The sequence below is a fragment of the Aptenodytes forsteri genome, unplaced genomic scaffold (genome assembly GCF_000699145.1).
Source record: "Aptenodytes forsteri isolate BGI_AS27 unplaced genomic scaffold, ASM69914v1 Scaffold183, whole genome shotgun sequence".
Classification (NCBI taxonomy): domain Eukaryota; kingdom Metazoa; phylum Chordata; class Aves; order Sphenisciformes; family Spheniscidae; genus Aptenodytes; species Aptenodytes forsteri.
In genome coordinates, this window is record NW_008795918.1 from 3,230,028 (window position 1) to 3,245,850 (window position 15,823).

Here is a 15,823-nt window from a genome sequence, read left to right on the forward strand (position 1 = left end):
GCTTAGCTTTAATGGGGGCTCACCTAAAGAAAAAAAGCTCTATGCTCTTCTCTGTGCACATATACCCTAATATTTCTGTTTCTGTGCTTGTTGCTGTTTCTTAATTGAAAATGTACTGTACTGCTTCAGTAATTTAATAATTCTTTAGTATCATGCACTGACTTATTTTAATGCTTTGCACTGAGTATGTATGTTGCAAAAAGAAGTAGCCAATGGCTTCCTCAATGTATTTACTTGGATTGACATTTTCATCTAGCTGCTTAATGATTTTTTTTGTTTTAAAAATCCCCTTTTTCATATGACAGCCTTACATTCACTACAAATTACAAGCTATGGAAGGAAGTACTAATAACAAAATGATGATTCCTTGATGGTATAAGAAAAAGTGGCAGGAGCTATAAAGAGCATAAGGGATCCTTTGAAAAACACATGATTTTAAAAAAAAAAGGCCAACAAAGAAGAAAATATATTTATGTACGTACATGCCAGGAAATTAACTCAGTTAAGTCTTTATTTTACAGCTTGCCATAGTGCGTGTTTGGAGGCCAGTGGTTTGATCTATGAGTTTTTATGTACAGTGGTAGCAAATCTAGGCTGTTTACATCATGGTACAGAGTTGTGTAGTTTTCTTTCAGGCTTTGTAATAGAAAATCATTTTGTAATCTAGAGTAGCCATAAAGTTGGGTTGAAGACTGTTTTTTATGAAGATCTTCAAAGATGAGTGGGGATTTTCTGTTTTAAAAAATGGTGAATGTGGGGAGCTATTGGTGAAAAGAGGGAAACTTGTAAGTGATTTGAGGTGCTGCTAGAAATACAGAATTAACTGCCAGTTTTCAATGCCACTCCTAGTTGCAGTGAGGAATAAGTCTGTTAAATATTGTGAGTTCTCATTTAAACGAGTGAATTGTCCACAGGTGTCTAGAGTTCCTTCTACAAAACGATGCCAATCCATCCATCCAAGACAAAGAGGGGTACAACACTGTGCATTATGCTGCTGCATATGGGCACCGACAGTGTTTGGAACTGGTGAGTGCTCAGACAGTTCAGAAGTCTCTTATCTGCTGATTTATATATGTGTATATGCTAGTATTATGAACTCCCCTGATGGTTACTATTTCAGTTCCTTGGATATTTACAAATCTGTGAAAACCTGCAGTAAGGTGCAGTAAACTCAAATATATGCAACGAGACGTATCTTAAAAACATGCTAATCTTGATAATCCCGTCCTTGTTCAACAAGCTGGTGCTTAAATGTTGTCTTTGAGTGGAGTTTATGTGTGCTCAAATTATTTTTAATTGTTACCAAAATATTCCTAGTGTATGTGCCAGTAGTAAGGGATAGTTCCCAGTGCATGACAGTGTACGTGCCTTCTGCAGCTGGCACATTATCTGACTTGCAAACTGAGAGAGTAAATAGCTTTTGTCAGCTGCATACCTGCAGTGCCTTTTTGCCTCTGGTGAAACAATAGCAGCATTGATAAAGTTACCATCATCAAGATTAACCTTGTATGCAATGTAACTGGGCTTTTTTTGTTGTTGGACCTGAATGATTAGAAATTGCATTGCATAAGAAGCCAAAAATTTTTAGCCAAAAATTGGATTTGGGAGATGTATAGTATGGATTTATAGAAGTTTGTGACTTGTAAAATAAGTGTCATGAAGATGGGCATTAACTGAACTGCTTGATATACAGGGTGATCCAAAATTATGGTGTCACATATAAATAGGCTTTAATTGCTTTAAAAAAAGCTCTAATTAGAAAATTGTATAGATATTCATGCTTTAGTAAGAACACTGTGTGCTGTTTAGTGTTTTATGTTGTTTGGTTCTTTCTTTCTTTGTTGAAGAGTCAAAGTACTTAATTATTGAAAAGGAGCTCTGCACAGCGCATGCTGCTTTCACACCACATTTACCAGCGCTGTCAGTTACTGCCACCACAGGAGAAATACTGCAGCTGACCTACATCAGGGTCACAACAGCTAGGAAGCCTTGACCTGTAATTACGCCAGGGCAGCCCTGGGTCAGAGTCTCAGGTGGGATCTTAAGACTTTTTAGCTCCCACCTGCAAGCATGTATATTTAGGACACTTAAAATATCACTGCTCCTTTGTTGCTTGTGGCAGCAAGTTTGACCTTTCCTTGTTTAGAGCCTTTTCTTAGAGCTGATCTCTCGTGACTCTGCCCACGGGGATGGAGGGGTCCTCTGCTGAGCCTGCCGCCCATTTGGAACAAAAGCCGATGTTCTTCGTATTTGTAGGGTGTATATAGAGAGTAGCCTCCTCTGTGCGGTGTACAAGCCTGTGCTTGTATGGCCACAGCAATGTGTATTGCAACCTTACTTGTGCCTTATCACCAGATTCTTGCATGACTTGCATGAGCAGAGATCTCTATAACAGCACCTTCACTGGGGAATTCTCTCTCAGCCTTCATATCACAGTTCCTGTGTGCCGCGAGGCATGGAGCAGGCACGGAGCAAGGTCCCCTCTCTTTTCTTTTGCTTGTTGCTGTGCATGTTTTCTGGCAACCTATCAGTTGCAGACAATGACCTGCTATCGAGCCCCAGTGTTGCTTAGGCTTGCCAGACAAAAGGAAGAGCTGGAAATGCAGTGCATATCAGAGGTCTTGGGTTTTCTTTTAATATTGGAGGGTGAAATGCAAACTGTGGGCTAGAGGCAGCTGTGCAGCAAGTGTTCTATATTTGGACAGAGAAATTCAATGTTTTTCCGTGTCAGTCTTCCCATATTTGTGACTATAGCTGCTGTATAGAAACCCAAGGGTATCATTTGTAAAGTTATAGTCATACAGCTGTTCTGTGTACACCGGTGAAAGAAAACTGCTATGAATTTTAGCCTTTTGCATGCAAAGGGCCACTATTGTGTACTAGGTTGTCTACCTTAAAGCTTTGAGGGACCAGGATTTTGCCATTGGTGTTCAGAGGTTGACAGGCATCTCATTTTCTCTCTGGAACACAAAAGCTAAATGTACCAGAAAGCATTTGTGCTCAATCAACAGTAGGACCAGGACTCGTCATCTCTGCACCCGCTGTCAGAAGAAGGTGATTCTGTTTTGTTCATGTGAGCAGTTGTCCCTTAGCTCTAGTGAGTTACCAAGTCCCGAGTTTAATAACTTTATATTTTGTAAGAGTGACTAACTAACTGATACAGGCACCACATCTACACTGATTGCTTTGCATTGCTTGAATTCAGGATGACAAAAGGGTCAGGACCGAAGTCTTGAGTAGCTGAAAGGTAATTGTGCCGTGGGCATGAAATGGAAATAATCATCGTGCCTACGTTTATTCACTTATTCCAACGTGAGACTCTCAGGTGTTAAGACAATTGTTGATTCCTGTGCTTCATCTAATAAAGTAGTGTCATCTATAGACAACACTATCCTGTAATGCAATCAAATTGTTTTTGACAGAGTTATGGTTATCTATGGCTACTTGAAGGCTGTGTGTAAAAGCTGCAATAAGAATTCATCTGGTGCAGATGGAAAGGAGCCTCACTGTCTTGTGAGGCTCGCTGGTGGCTTGGTCACAGTTTATTGTGCTCTCTGTGGTGGCCCTATGACAAGGACTTCGTCATGAACCATGATCTTTATTTCTGGTAGCTATTAACCACAGTACATTGATTGCTCTAGTTATTCATAGTTGAATGAAGCATCCACTAAGGTTTAATTGTTTCTAGGCATGACTTTTATCTAGAGGCCCCTTCTTTTCCACGTAGAAGAGAGAACAGTAAGTCATCAAATGCCGTCTTAGTCCTCAAGCCTGCTGTTTATCAGTTTTGAAAACTAAACCAATGGAGATCCAGGAAATTGGCAATGCTATTTGCCTCGTTTCTCTCTCTTGAGCTGCACCGGGCTCTCCTCGGTAATGGTGGAGGCAGCTGATGATTCCAGTTAACGCTGCAGGTTGACTTGGTGGGTTAGTGTGTATAGTAGGTGCGTGAGGACAGCTGGTTATGTCTGAGGAGTACTTGGCTGTTTTGTTGCTGTATCTTGGAAATACATTTTTCTTGTCTTTCTTGTCTTCAGTGCTAATGAAAAAGAAAATAAGATTTGCAATATTTTTAGTTGCTCTTACTCAAGGAACAGTGGGAGCCCAGCAGCCCTAATTCCAACGTAAATATGTCTGTAGATAGGCAGGGAGACTTTTTTATTTTGGTTTCACATGTGCAATAACAGCGATAAATTGATGTCTTTCTTAAAAGTGCTAACTTCAAACCACTAATTTATATCACAGGAACTCTGACATGCGGAATACTCCTAAAATATTTCCAATCCCTTCCATCCTGAAGAAGAGATTTTCAGGCAGGATTATTGAAATAACAACATTATTTTTCAGTGCCAGATTAACTCTTATTTTAGTGTTTCATCCCTTGGATAAATATTTTTGATTTACTATTGATAGGTCATAGATGAAAATATCTAGGAATTATCTTCCCCAGAACAAGACAGTTCTTTATGGGCATAAAACTGTTAGGGGAAAGAGTACATATAAAATATGAAGCTTTAATTCTGATCAAAACTAAGGCAAAGTGGGTGCAAAAATGAGCTTGAGTTTATGAATAATGGTTACTAGTATTTCTCTACATGCACAATATCGAACTTTGGCAAAATGTTAGGGAATTATTTCAGCGTTCCAGAATATGTCAAGTTTATAAAAGACCTTGTAAGAGTAACTTTTTCTTCCCCTCTCCCCCCTGGTTTTTATAACAGATATCTAAAATAGCTTATTTCTAAATAAATAGTCACTTAAAGAAAAAAGTCTGAAGAAGAAGGTGCAGTATCTAATGGAGTTTCCTTCGCTGAGGGATCTGATCTGTGCTTTAAGCACCATAGCTTCTCAGCATTACAAAATATTTACACGTTTGAGTACAGTTTAGGAAAGGCAGGTTTATCTACAAAAATATATTTTCATGGTTTGACTTTTGTGTTTACTGTGAGCCCAATACCTTGGCCGGAATTTAGCTAAATTTCTTTGTGGGGAGTGGAGAGGTATTAGGAGAAATAAGGATTAAGAGTGAAAAGGTCATATCCTCTGACCCAAACAAATAAAATTTGTGTTTGTGTGTTCAACCACAGAGCTCAATGACAGAAGCTTTTTTCCTGGAGGACCTTTAGGTTGTCTGGGATATTAGTGGGGTAGTTGCCCTGCAATGAATGACGTGATGCTGCTAAAAAGAGAAGAGTGGAAGCAGACTCTTGAATTCTTTCTCCATCTGTAAGGAGCCATTCATAAAGGCTGAATGGTGGGCATGTGTGCTCACAAGCAACTGAAACTCCCATCTGCTTTCCTACTCCTAAAAATAACCTCACGTTTGTTTAGATTGGGACTGACTTCTTTCGTGTTCGGTAGTCAGGGATATCGGTCATGGTTGCTAGCTGGTATTTTAGAGCTGATCACATCACCAAACTACTTTGGAAAAAAGAAAAATATGGTGGGTTTTTTCATTGAAATGATATCTTATCACAAAATCCTTATTGGTGTGAAAAGAGTAAAATGTAAATTGTAATTTCACATTAAAATTCTATCTGGCGAGGCAGTCAAGCACTTTGTGCTGGTAAAAATAGGTTTCTGTGCAGTGTTAGGGCAAACAGAATTAAATGCCTGTCTCCTGTAGTGAAATCTCTTCTCTGACTGTAAGAATTGATGGTTATTTTTTCTTTTAATCTGTTCTTCTCTTTATTCCATGAGCAAATGAAATTCCCTCTTTGGCTAATAGAAATTGAATCGGCACAGCGGCTAATTCATTTGAGGATGGGAGGAGAGTATGGTTTAACCGAAAACCGTGTCCAAAAGAGAAGGCAAATCTCAGTCTGTCTGCCTGCCTGAAGCGAGGTGATCCGCACAGCCGTCTGTGTCAGGGAGAAGGGGCAGAGGGAGATTTTCCACTAGCAGAAGGCCATCTTGGCTGTGCTGTGAAAGGAGAGGCTGGGTTTGAAGAGAAAGAAATCACCTTTTATTAGACCTGCTGTTACCACTGGAAAATAGTTAAGCCGTGCCTTCGAACACTTGGTTCCTTAACCCATGGAGAAATTGAAGTCACATACCCTATAAATCTTTGATGTGGCTGCTACTAACTATATATCTCTCTTATCAACAAGAACTTGTTCATTCATCCATCTAAGAGCAGGACAGTGGTAATTAGTGACAAATGAATCTCAAGTGTGGTTGGGGTAGGTGTTAAAAAGCCTTTTGCCACATGGGGATCTGGCTTGGATGCTTGTCCAGCGGCAACCCCTAGGCCACCTCCTGGCCTGAATCTCTTCATTCAGGGGATACGTTCTGGGTTTTCTCCTTCGTGAATGCCTGTCCGTCTCCGTGACCAACACCCTCTTTCTTAAAGGGAACGTTTTGTCGGAAACCAGTGGTGATAGTGTTTCGTGTGGTGAATGACTTTGTACCTATGTCTATGAGAGCTTTTCCCACGTGGAAGCTCCTTTGTCAGTGGTGGAAGCTCAAAGTCATTAACTCGAGTGGCTCTAAAAAGGAAAAGAACTTAGAAACTTAATGCTTGAAAATAACTTTAATAAACCTAATTTGTCTGTCAGTCCTAGAATCACCCAAATAATGGTAGATTGATTCAATTACCATCACAACTGATCATCAGTTGTGATGTCAGCATTAGTGATGTCAGCATTACTGTCATTACATGTCATTTGTGATGTCAGCATTAGTGCAGTATGTACCCATTGGTTAAACGATCAATAGGAGCCTATATACGCTAGATAGGCTAATATATTTTGGCTTAGATTTTATGTTTTGGAAACTAGATAATTTTAATCCTAAAAATGTTTTCTGGAAAGCTAATGCTGCTTGTGAACTCCATGAGTGCAGGAATTTACCATTTTCTTTGGCACCCTGCTGGTACTTTGGCTTGTAGGATAGGAGTATTGCCTAGTGTCTCTGAGGTTTATTTTCTGTCTCTCTGACAGATTTTGTCTTTTTTAGTTTATATTTTTATTTTCCTGGGGTGGAGAAGCGAGGCACTTACATCTGCTGTCTTCTGACAGAGAATAACAAGGCCATTGCAGAACTGCAGGAGACGTTTTTCCTTCAGTTTGGAAAGAGGTCGTGGACTTCTGCCGTTGCCTTAAATACCTGTCTGTGAGTGTGTATCTGTGTGTGGTGTTTAAATGTAAATGTGTGAAGAATATCTGACTCCCTCAAATCTACTGAATCCAATAAAAAGGGCCTTTGATCATGGCATATGGCATTGCATTAGACTGTATAGCTCAGAAAGAGCTGTGGGCACTGGGTGGGATGTTGGGGGTGTAATCAGGCTTATTTATATAAGGCAAGATGTTTGCCTGCATGGGCAGACTTTCAAAAAGAACCTATCACTGATTTATTGGTATTTGTAGGCTTACAAAGCAATCTAACTTCATTAGGCAATCTCCCACAGTGTGTGGATTTTGTATCTGTATATCTGTATTTTGTCAATTGAGTAGATTGATCTTAAACATTCTCATCGAACATTATTTTCCTCTTTCCCTTCTTCCCTTATGAAGTAATGCAACTGGTATCTATTCACAGTGGCTGGGTGGGGGGGGGGGAGGAGGAGAAGGGAGCTTCCTCTGCACAAAAGAACCTATCACTGATTTATTGGTATTTGTAGGCTTACAAAGCAATCTAACTTCATTAGGCAATCTCCCACAGTGTGTGGATTTTGTATCTGTATATCTGTATTTTGTCAATTGAGTAGATTGATCTTAAACATTCTCATCGAACATTATTTTCCTCTTTCCCTTCTTCCCTTATGAAGTAATGCAACTGGTATCTATTCACAGTGGCTGTCTGAGAGTAGGCAGTAGGCCATTGCTTCAGGAGTATTTCATCCGTAGGTGGACAGTGTAGAGATTGGTGCACACAGGATCACGTGTGCATGATTTTGTGATTCTGTTCATGCAGCACTTGCAATGCAGTTTATTCTACAGGAAAAACAAAACAAAAACCCAAGAAACACTTGCAGATTACTATTATACTGGAATATTTATGTCTTTAATTATTCTAATTGACATTTTTAATTAGATTGGAAGCAAAACTCCATTGGATATAGTGAGTAAATGAAAAATGATCGCATGTTGTGTATTTTCATTTTTATTTAAACTTCTTATAGTATTTTGTAAATCCTTGTATTCACTCTGATAAAGCCTGAAGAAGAAGAATCACAACTCTTATCTAGCATGCCACGTACTTCAAGCCACTGCATGTGTGCTGCTTTTGTTTCCATTGGATTTCCTTCTTGCTGTTGCTTACAGGCTCAAGCTTTGCTAGAAAGTCTGTTGCTTTTCCTCAGTCAGTCTTAGGAGCTGTGAGTCAAGTGCACGTACCTGACTGGCATGACACTGTTCTGGATGTTTTGCATTTGGTAATGTGAAATGGAACCAACGCTTGTCTGTTTTCTGGAAGTTTGTGGCCAATTTCAAAGTGGTTCGGAGAAGAAATGTAAATTACATGTCTTCAAGTGAGTCTGAATTTAAAAAGCACTTGTGCGTATTTCACAGTAGAGGCACAAATGAGAGGAGAGTAGCAAAAATACCATTGAAATGCACATTTTTAAAATTGACTGTCACTGTATTTCACCAGTGCTCAAATTTTCTAGCTAAAGAGAAAATTTTTTAAGGATAATAATTTCTCTACATAAAAGCCTTCCTATACCTTTTGCACAAGTGTATGAAATTTTGCAAAACTTTCCCTGGGTAAGAGGGTCCTTAAACCAAAGTATGAGGCTTTACAGAACCTCTGAGGTAGAATTTCTGGCCAGAAAGAAACATGTTATGCATGATTCGAGTGTGAAAGTTCCAGGTTCAAATCTCTGCCCTGACTGACAAAGAAATTGGACTTCTGCATCCCGGGAAGTGACCAACATGTTATGCTGGCTGGTACTGGGTAGGATCTCCTGCTCTCGTTTGGAGCTGTCCTGCTTCGTATATTCATTGGGTGAGAATCTCCTGTATAACCCACTGAATATGGCACTCATATGGCTTAATATGAAACGATTTTGTATGAAGTGGAGGAGCTCCAACAGAAGATTAGTGTCCCACGTGAGAACAGCCAGTGGCCTGGAGGTCTGCTTGAATTTAGATATGTTTAAGGACTTGAACATTGTTCTTTTATATGCCAGGTAAGTGGCATATTTATTGGATGTTTACACTTTGTACTGGAAGAGCTGCATGGAACTACTAATAAATTTCTTCAGACTCAGTCTACTTAAGCTCTTGCAAAACTTCTTGCTTATGTTATTTTAACTTCACCCATGTTCTACACACGTGAGTGAAATTGATGTAAACACTGATTAATCTGATTTTTAAAGCCTGATTTTAGGAAAACGTATCAGACTGTGGGTTAAGGATATGTATTGTTTTTAACCTGATCAAATTAGAATAATTTGATCATTTGTAGTTACAAATATGGAGAGAGCTTATAGGATTGCTTGTCCCCCCCGAGGATATGTTTGTACCACTTCACCTTTCAATTATTCAATCAAGAATAATTCTGAGATTTAAAAATGTGCTTCCCTGGTATAAAGTAGTGCAGAAGTTAATTCTATTACTCTGTTCTATCTCATCTGACACAACTGATGAGAGTCTTCAATCTTCCGCTTGCTACTTGCTGGAAAAGCCTTTATTTAAAAGAAGCTGCTGGTGGTATGTTTTCCCCCAGCAGAGACAATTATCTATTGCAATTTATCAGGAAAGATGAGATTCCAAGTGACATCCTAGCTGATACGTTTTTATTCAGTTCTGAAAGTGACATTAAAAATTGTTACTAATTGCCACTTCTGAATGACCTTGTAAGTGATAAGCTACACTGCAATGGAATTATTGCAGAAGAGCAATATTCAACTATTTCTTTTGTCTTAATTGCCTTTTGATCAGCTCTTCACATGTGTGAAAATTTCTGAACGCCGTTTGCTTAATAACCTTTCAGAGTAAAGGCCATTTATAGGTTATACACATGTAATCTAATGTTTTGCCATTTTATGATTAGTATTAATAGCACCAAACTGAAGCAGTTCATTAACAGTGCTGGAAGTATGCATGTTGGAATGTAGAAGTTGCCTTACTCACTAAAATAGTAAAACTCTCAAAGAAAAGACACTTTAACTTCAGTGGTAGTTAGAGCAAACCTTTAACATAACTACCAGCAGTGCACTTAAATGGCTGTGCCTGGAGGTGTGGGTGCGGGATGGCTTGTACAGAACCACACCTGTTCTGTTCTCTTATAGCATTTGAGATAGCACCCATCGTTACAGTGTCTACGGTTTGAAGTTGCTTCTGACATCTTCCTTTTAAAAGTGTATCTTAAACCTTTTATGCATGGTTAAAGTATTATCTCCTTTTCTGCCTAATGGTAATTTTAAATTACTGAGATGCTCCATGAAGTTGTTTTTTTTTTTTTTAACCAGAGCTGAATTTTAGAATATATTACAGTCTATAAGGACAATCGTAAGATCTACCCTGACTCATTACCTGGCACATCTGAGTCAAAAAAAAAAAAAAAGGAGGGGGGAAAACTCCCTATACCATATCCTGCCATATAATCCTTTATTATAACCACAGAATAAAATCAAGCAGTAAAGCCTCTTATGTCTGTAAATACCCTTACCGTACAAATAAAATAAAATTGTGAGAACTGTAAATGTTTTTAAACTTCATACAGAGCTGGGGGAGAGAAGACAGTTTCTAATAGCAGCCTTGTAGCGCTATTAGTTTGTAACAATAGAACTGAATAATTGACATGTTTTATCTTACTTTGTCTGCATCTCACTCCCAAAGCATTCAAGTTCCTGTTTCTGAGTGTGAAGAAGACTTTACAAGATAATTACATACAGTATTAAATAGCGCTGTTATGGGAAGTGAAGGGGTTGTGCTGGGAATTTCCAAGAGGCAGAAAGAGAAGTAAGGGTATTCTTACCTTTTAAAAGGCTATAACCTAACTAGAGAGAACCGTGTCCACCAATTTCACTTGCAGTGCCTCTGCACAATTCTGACATCCGCTTAAGATCTGCGGACAATCAATATATAGAAAGGTAATCAGCTAAAAGACATTATGTCAATGACACAAGAAATTAGAACTGAGATATGCTGGGACATTCTCCAGTCAGCCACCAATGACCATAAACCTGTTAGTAATTCACGCTTATTTGTCTGTCTTCAGTGAAATGCATTGGCCAGCTTCTAGCAGGCAGGTGTGTATTGCAGCACAGCAGACACGCTTAGATTGCTCTGCGGGCTCTGTGGATTTAAGCTTCCATGGCTGTCAGGGCAAATGGTTTTGAGCGATAAATTCACCTTTTTTAGAAACAGGTGCAACTGTGGGTAGCTTCTTACAAGTATACTCTTAAGCTGGAAGCATTATGGAGCTAGAGCCCCCCAAGGATACACAGCTTTATGTGTTCTTATAACAAGTATATGTAATTTACTATAAATGCATTCTTAGAACCATAGAAACGCTCGTGAAACTGGAGAATTTGCTTGGTAACTCGGACCTGGTACTTTTTGTCTCTTTGAGCATGATGTTTATCCTTCAGATGAGTTAGTTTTAATTGTTCTAAAGCGGTGCTTGACAAGGCATACTAAAAAATTATTAGTGCTGTGTCTTTAATCTTCCTCTTCTTGCTCTCATTTATAATTTCTCCTCTTGCACTGTCTGGCTATGTATCTGAGAGCTACCAGGTTTACCATGAAATTCTTGTTTACACTTGGCTTTATGATGGAGACATTCAGCCTTATGAGTAATAAGCTCATTAAGCCTAGTTTGCATCAGCCTAAGCTGCTTTAACTCTAAGCCATGGAGATGCCTTTTGTGAGGGGCTCTCCAATCCCACAATTTGTTCCTTTAGAGCCTTAATTTTGTCAATTTTCTGTGTGGTTTTTTCACCTACTCAAAAGGCAATTATCAACCTTGTTCCAGGAGAGTTTTGGAGCCTTCTGACAGGTTAAGGAAAGTATTTCTATGTTAAGATTTTGATCCTGGAATTTCAACAGATGATGATAAATGTAATTAAAAGTGATTAAATTAGTCTGCTGTGCTGGCCTTACGGACTCAGAGTAAAGGCCAGTATTAGGCAGGCAGAGGAACCCAAGCTTAGTGCTTGGGTTGTTTGGTGGGATTTTTTTTAGTTTGTTTACTCACTAGAGAAAATCAGAATGTATTCATGTATTCAGAGCTGGCTACTGCTTCAACCTGTTTATAGCTATCTTATATAAAAGAAGAACAATATTTTAAACTGGAGGTGGCTCCACATGGTAAGACCAAATGTGTTTCCTAACCCTGCCCTAAACCTACTGAAAAGCTTGATTTTTTTTTTTCCCTTAGCTGCAGGGATGTGTTAAAATCTGTATTACCTGTTAATACACACACCCACTTGCTTATGAGTGGTATTTGCATCAACACGAATTTGTTTCCCAGTCCTGATGTTTTACTAGGCACAAAATATATGAATAAAATTACTGCTTAATTTTATAGCTTTTCCACAGGATTCAGATCAGTGTCCTTGTAATAAGAGATTTGTGACATCTTATGCATTATTAATACTAGCTTGTATTCCAGTTTGATTTTTGGATAAATTTGTCCTTGATGTAGGTCTATTAAAGACTAATTTGTTACACCGAAAGTTCAGGCATACATCAGAATTTAGGATATGCCATCATCTTGCAGTGTAGGCAGGTAAATTCTGTGCCTACCATAGGCTTTCACTGGCCTTTTTGGGGAGCCTTCCATGTTTTCATAACCTAGAATTGTCCAGATGGTCACAAACCTTTCCTCTTTTTCTCTTGCAGTCTTCTAGTTAATTCCTTACTCTGTCAAAAAAACCCTCAAAAAACCTGTGTGAAAAATTGACTTGTAACCTTAGAAATACTACAAGTCAGTTGTAATTACCTGTCATGCTTTTCTTTCCTTTTTACAATCTCCTATTACTAATTTTCTGTAAAATGCTAATTTCCAGTCACAAAGGTATTTGGAGACTAATTATTTGAGTAGTTATTACTGCCATGCACATGAGCAGTGCTACTCAACAAATGTTGAATTCTCAATATTGTTGTCAATACTGTGCATGATTTTCTTTGCAGCCTCAATTGGATAAGTTGTCAGGGTTCATGTGCTATTGTGGAGTGGTGCTAAGCCACAGTTCCTCCTTCTAGATGGACGGAAATGCCCTGTTTGTTAAGCCTTAAGATGCTTTGGGATCCCTTGAAATGAAAAGGATCATATAAAAATGCGATGCATGTTATTAGATGTTTGTAAGAGTTCAAGAATGTGTTGCGTTTCGGAAGAATTCAGAAGATTATAGGAGCAGGTTCTACTTTGATAAATTATAAAAATGACTGTGAATGACTCACAGCTCAGTTATAATTATTCCCAGTGCTAATTATGTGTCAGAATTATCTGAAACGCTGTGTCAGACATGGCTTGCATATGCATTACCTGTGTAATTATGAAAGTGCGCTTTTTCCAGTGTAAACTTACTGCGGGCTCTACTCCACAAATCTTTCCTTTTGAGGGTTCCTTTCTCACCCAAGCAGGCCCTATGATTTCAAGGAAACTAATTAATCGGGGTAAGGATGTTCGTGACAAGCTTTTAAACTATTTTTATAATTTTACCCTGTGGGGAAAAACTTGAAAATACTTTACAGAAAAGGTTGTGAAGTATTTATTCCTCACAATCCTTCAATACTCACTGCAGACATCTGAGGACAAAATACATGTTTGTCTGCTGATTTATAGTCCATTGGAATTTATCCCATCTCATGCAAAGATGTTTTAAGACTGTCTTTTTTTTTTTTCCCTCCCCCAGCTTCTGGAAAAAACCAACAATATGTTTGAGGAGTCTGATTCTGCAGCTACAAAAAGTCCTTTGCATTTAGCTGTAAGTATGAGACATGTGAAGTGTTGATCATTATCTCCTAGAATAATTCCTTAATCTCTGTCTTTGAAGCAGGTTTAATCATAGACTTGTTTTGAAAAAGCTGGGAAGGGATGTAGGCCTAGATGTAACAAAACCAGGTTCTGGGCTGGAATCGTTAATTAAGTTTTTGACAGTTGAAGCTCTTTGTTCTTATCGACTCTAACACTCAGGTAAGAAGAAGACACAGACACCGAAGTGAAATTAAATGGAAAGTTGCAACTTTTATTTATAACTAGTTTATAAATTTGGGGCTGGAGCTTGAGCCTATGGCTTTGGTCATGGAATGGGATACTCTGATGTTCTCCTGGAGATGTACAGAGTGCAAAAAACTGTCTGGTACACAGCAAGGTGTGGGAAAGCATGCTTAAACCCCAGCATTGCCCTGGGAGCATGCCACGGAAACCGTGCTATCAAAAGGGCATCCAGCATATGTGGGCCTCAGAGATCACAATAGCTCCCCTTTCCCAAGAGCTCAAGATTCATGATCCCTCTTCCCAGTTTTGTGCAGAATCACAGAATAGTTGAGGTCGACATGGACATCTGGAGATCAGCTAGTCCCACCTCCGTGCTAAAAGCAGAGTCATCTAGAGCAGGTTTTCTCAGGGCCATGCCCCATCACATTTTGAATATCTCCAAGCATGGAGAGTTCACAGTCTCCAGGCAATCTATTCCAATGTCTGACCACCATCACAGTAAAAATGGGGGTTTTTTTGCATTAAATGGACTTTCCCATGTTTGAATTTGGGCCCATTGCCTCGTCTTGTCACTGGGCACCCCTGAGAAGAGTCTGGCTCTGTCTTCTTTGATCTCCCATCAGGTGTTTATACGCATTGATAAGACCCCCCTGAGCATTTTCTTTTTGAGGCTGAACAGTCCCAGCTCTCTCAGCCTCTCCTCATACGTCTTTCACAAACTGGCTCTTCACTGAATATTCAAACTCGCCATGAAGCTGCCCTCCTTTTGAAAGGGAAGCAACTTGCTTATGTGAAAATAGGGGCAAGTTTTAGTTCTGTAGCAATCATATCTCTGTTTCCCAGTCAGCCAGAACAGCTCTGGCCTGAGGTTTGAATTATCCACGCGTAATCTGAGGGAACAAGAGCCAAAACAGTTGGCTTAAAAGACCAAGTTTGTCACTGAACTCTTCTCCCCATCTTTTTTTCTGCAATTTGAAGACTGCAGGAAGGAGAGTGTCACTCCCAAGCCCATAGAGGAGTTACAACCTGCACTATCATCAGCACAAATTCCTGTGCTGGGAAGGGACTTGCCCTGCAGCTGGCCAGACAGCAAACTCATTTCCTCTCTGGTCCCTCTTGGGCAGACTCCTCACAAGGATACTGCCAGTGGCTCTCCCTCTTGTATCTGTTGCTGGTTAACAACAGTTCATTCACCTGAGACATCCCAGACCCACAGTTTAAAAATAAAAAAGCTTACATAAAACATCACTATTTCACAGTTCAATTGCAGCTATCCAGGAGTGTCTCTGACATTTGTTTCAAACCCTCCCATGTACTGGGGTGCCTGTGGTCATCCTTCCCCAGGTCTAGCAGTGTCCACACAAATGTCTCCACGCATGGATCCAGAAAGCCAGCAACCTACACCAAAACATGAAGTCCTGTCAAATGGTTGATACGGTGCAGTGGCCAAGGCCTCTGCTTACAGACGTTTGACCCTAGAATGGAAATAGGATTTAGAAACAAGGGGTGGACTAGCAGCCAACAAAAAACTGACCTGCCGTTCTCTGAGGCTATGGTGCATGATTATGGTGATGGTTGAGTAAATGACTGCACAAGGCAAACCAACAGGAAGAAAAAAATCAACTTTATTATCTTTTCAAGGAGAGGATGGGCTATACAGTCTGCATGGCACCTTCAAGATAGGTACCTCATATTGTGTCAAAGATCA

At 39.4% G+C, this 15,823-nt stretch overlaps 1 protein-coding gene across 1 annotated transcript in view; it reads left to right on the top strand.

Moving 5' to 3' along the window:
- The window catches only part of ANKRD44 (ankyrin repeat domain 44), a 77,618-nt gene that overhangs the window by 43,590 nt on the left and 18,205 nt on the right, over positions 1 to 15,823 (top strand). Inside the window, exons 15-16 of the mRNA XM_019473511.1 lie at positions 915 to 1,026; positions 13,811 to 13,882. Coding sequence (XP_019329056.1) covers positions 915 to 1,026; positions 13,811 to 13,882 — 184 coding nt within the window. The remainder of the gene's footprint in view (positions 1 to 914; positions 1,027 to 13,810; positions 13,883 to 15,823) is intronic.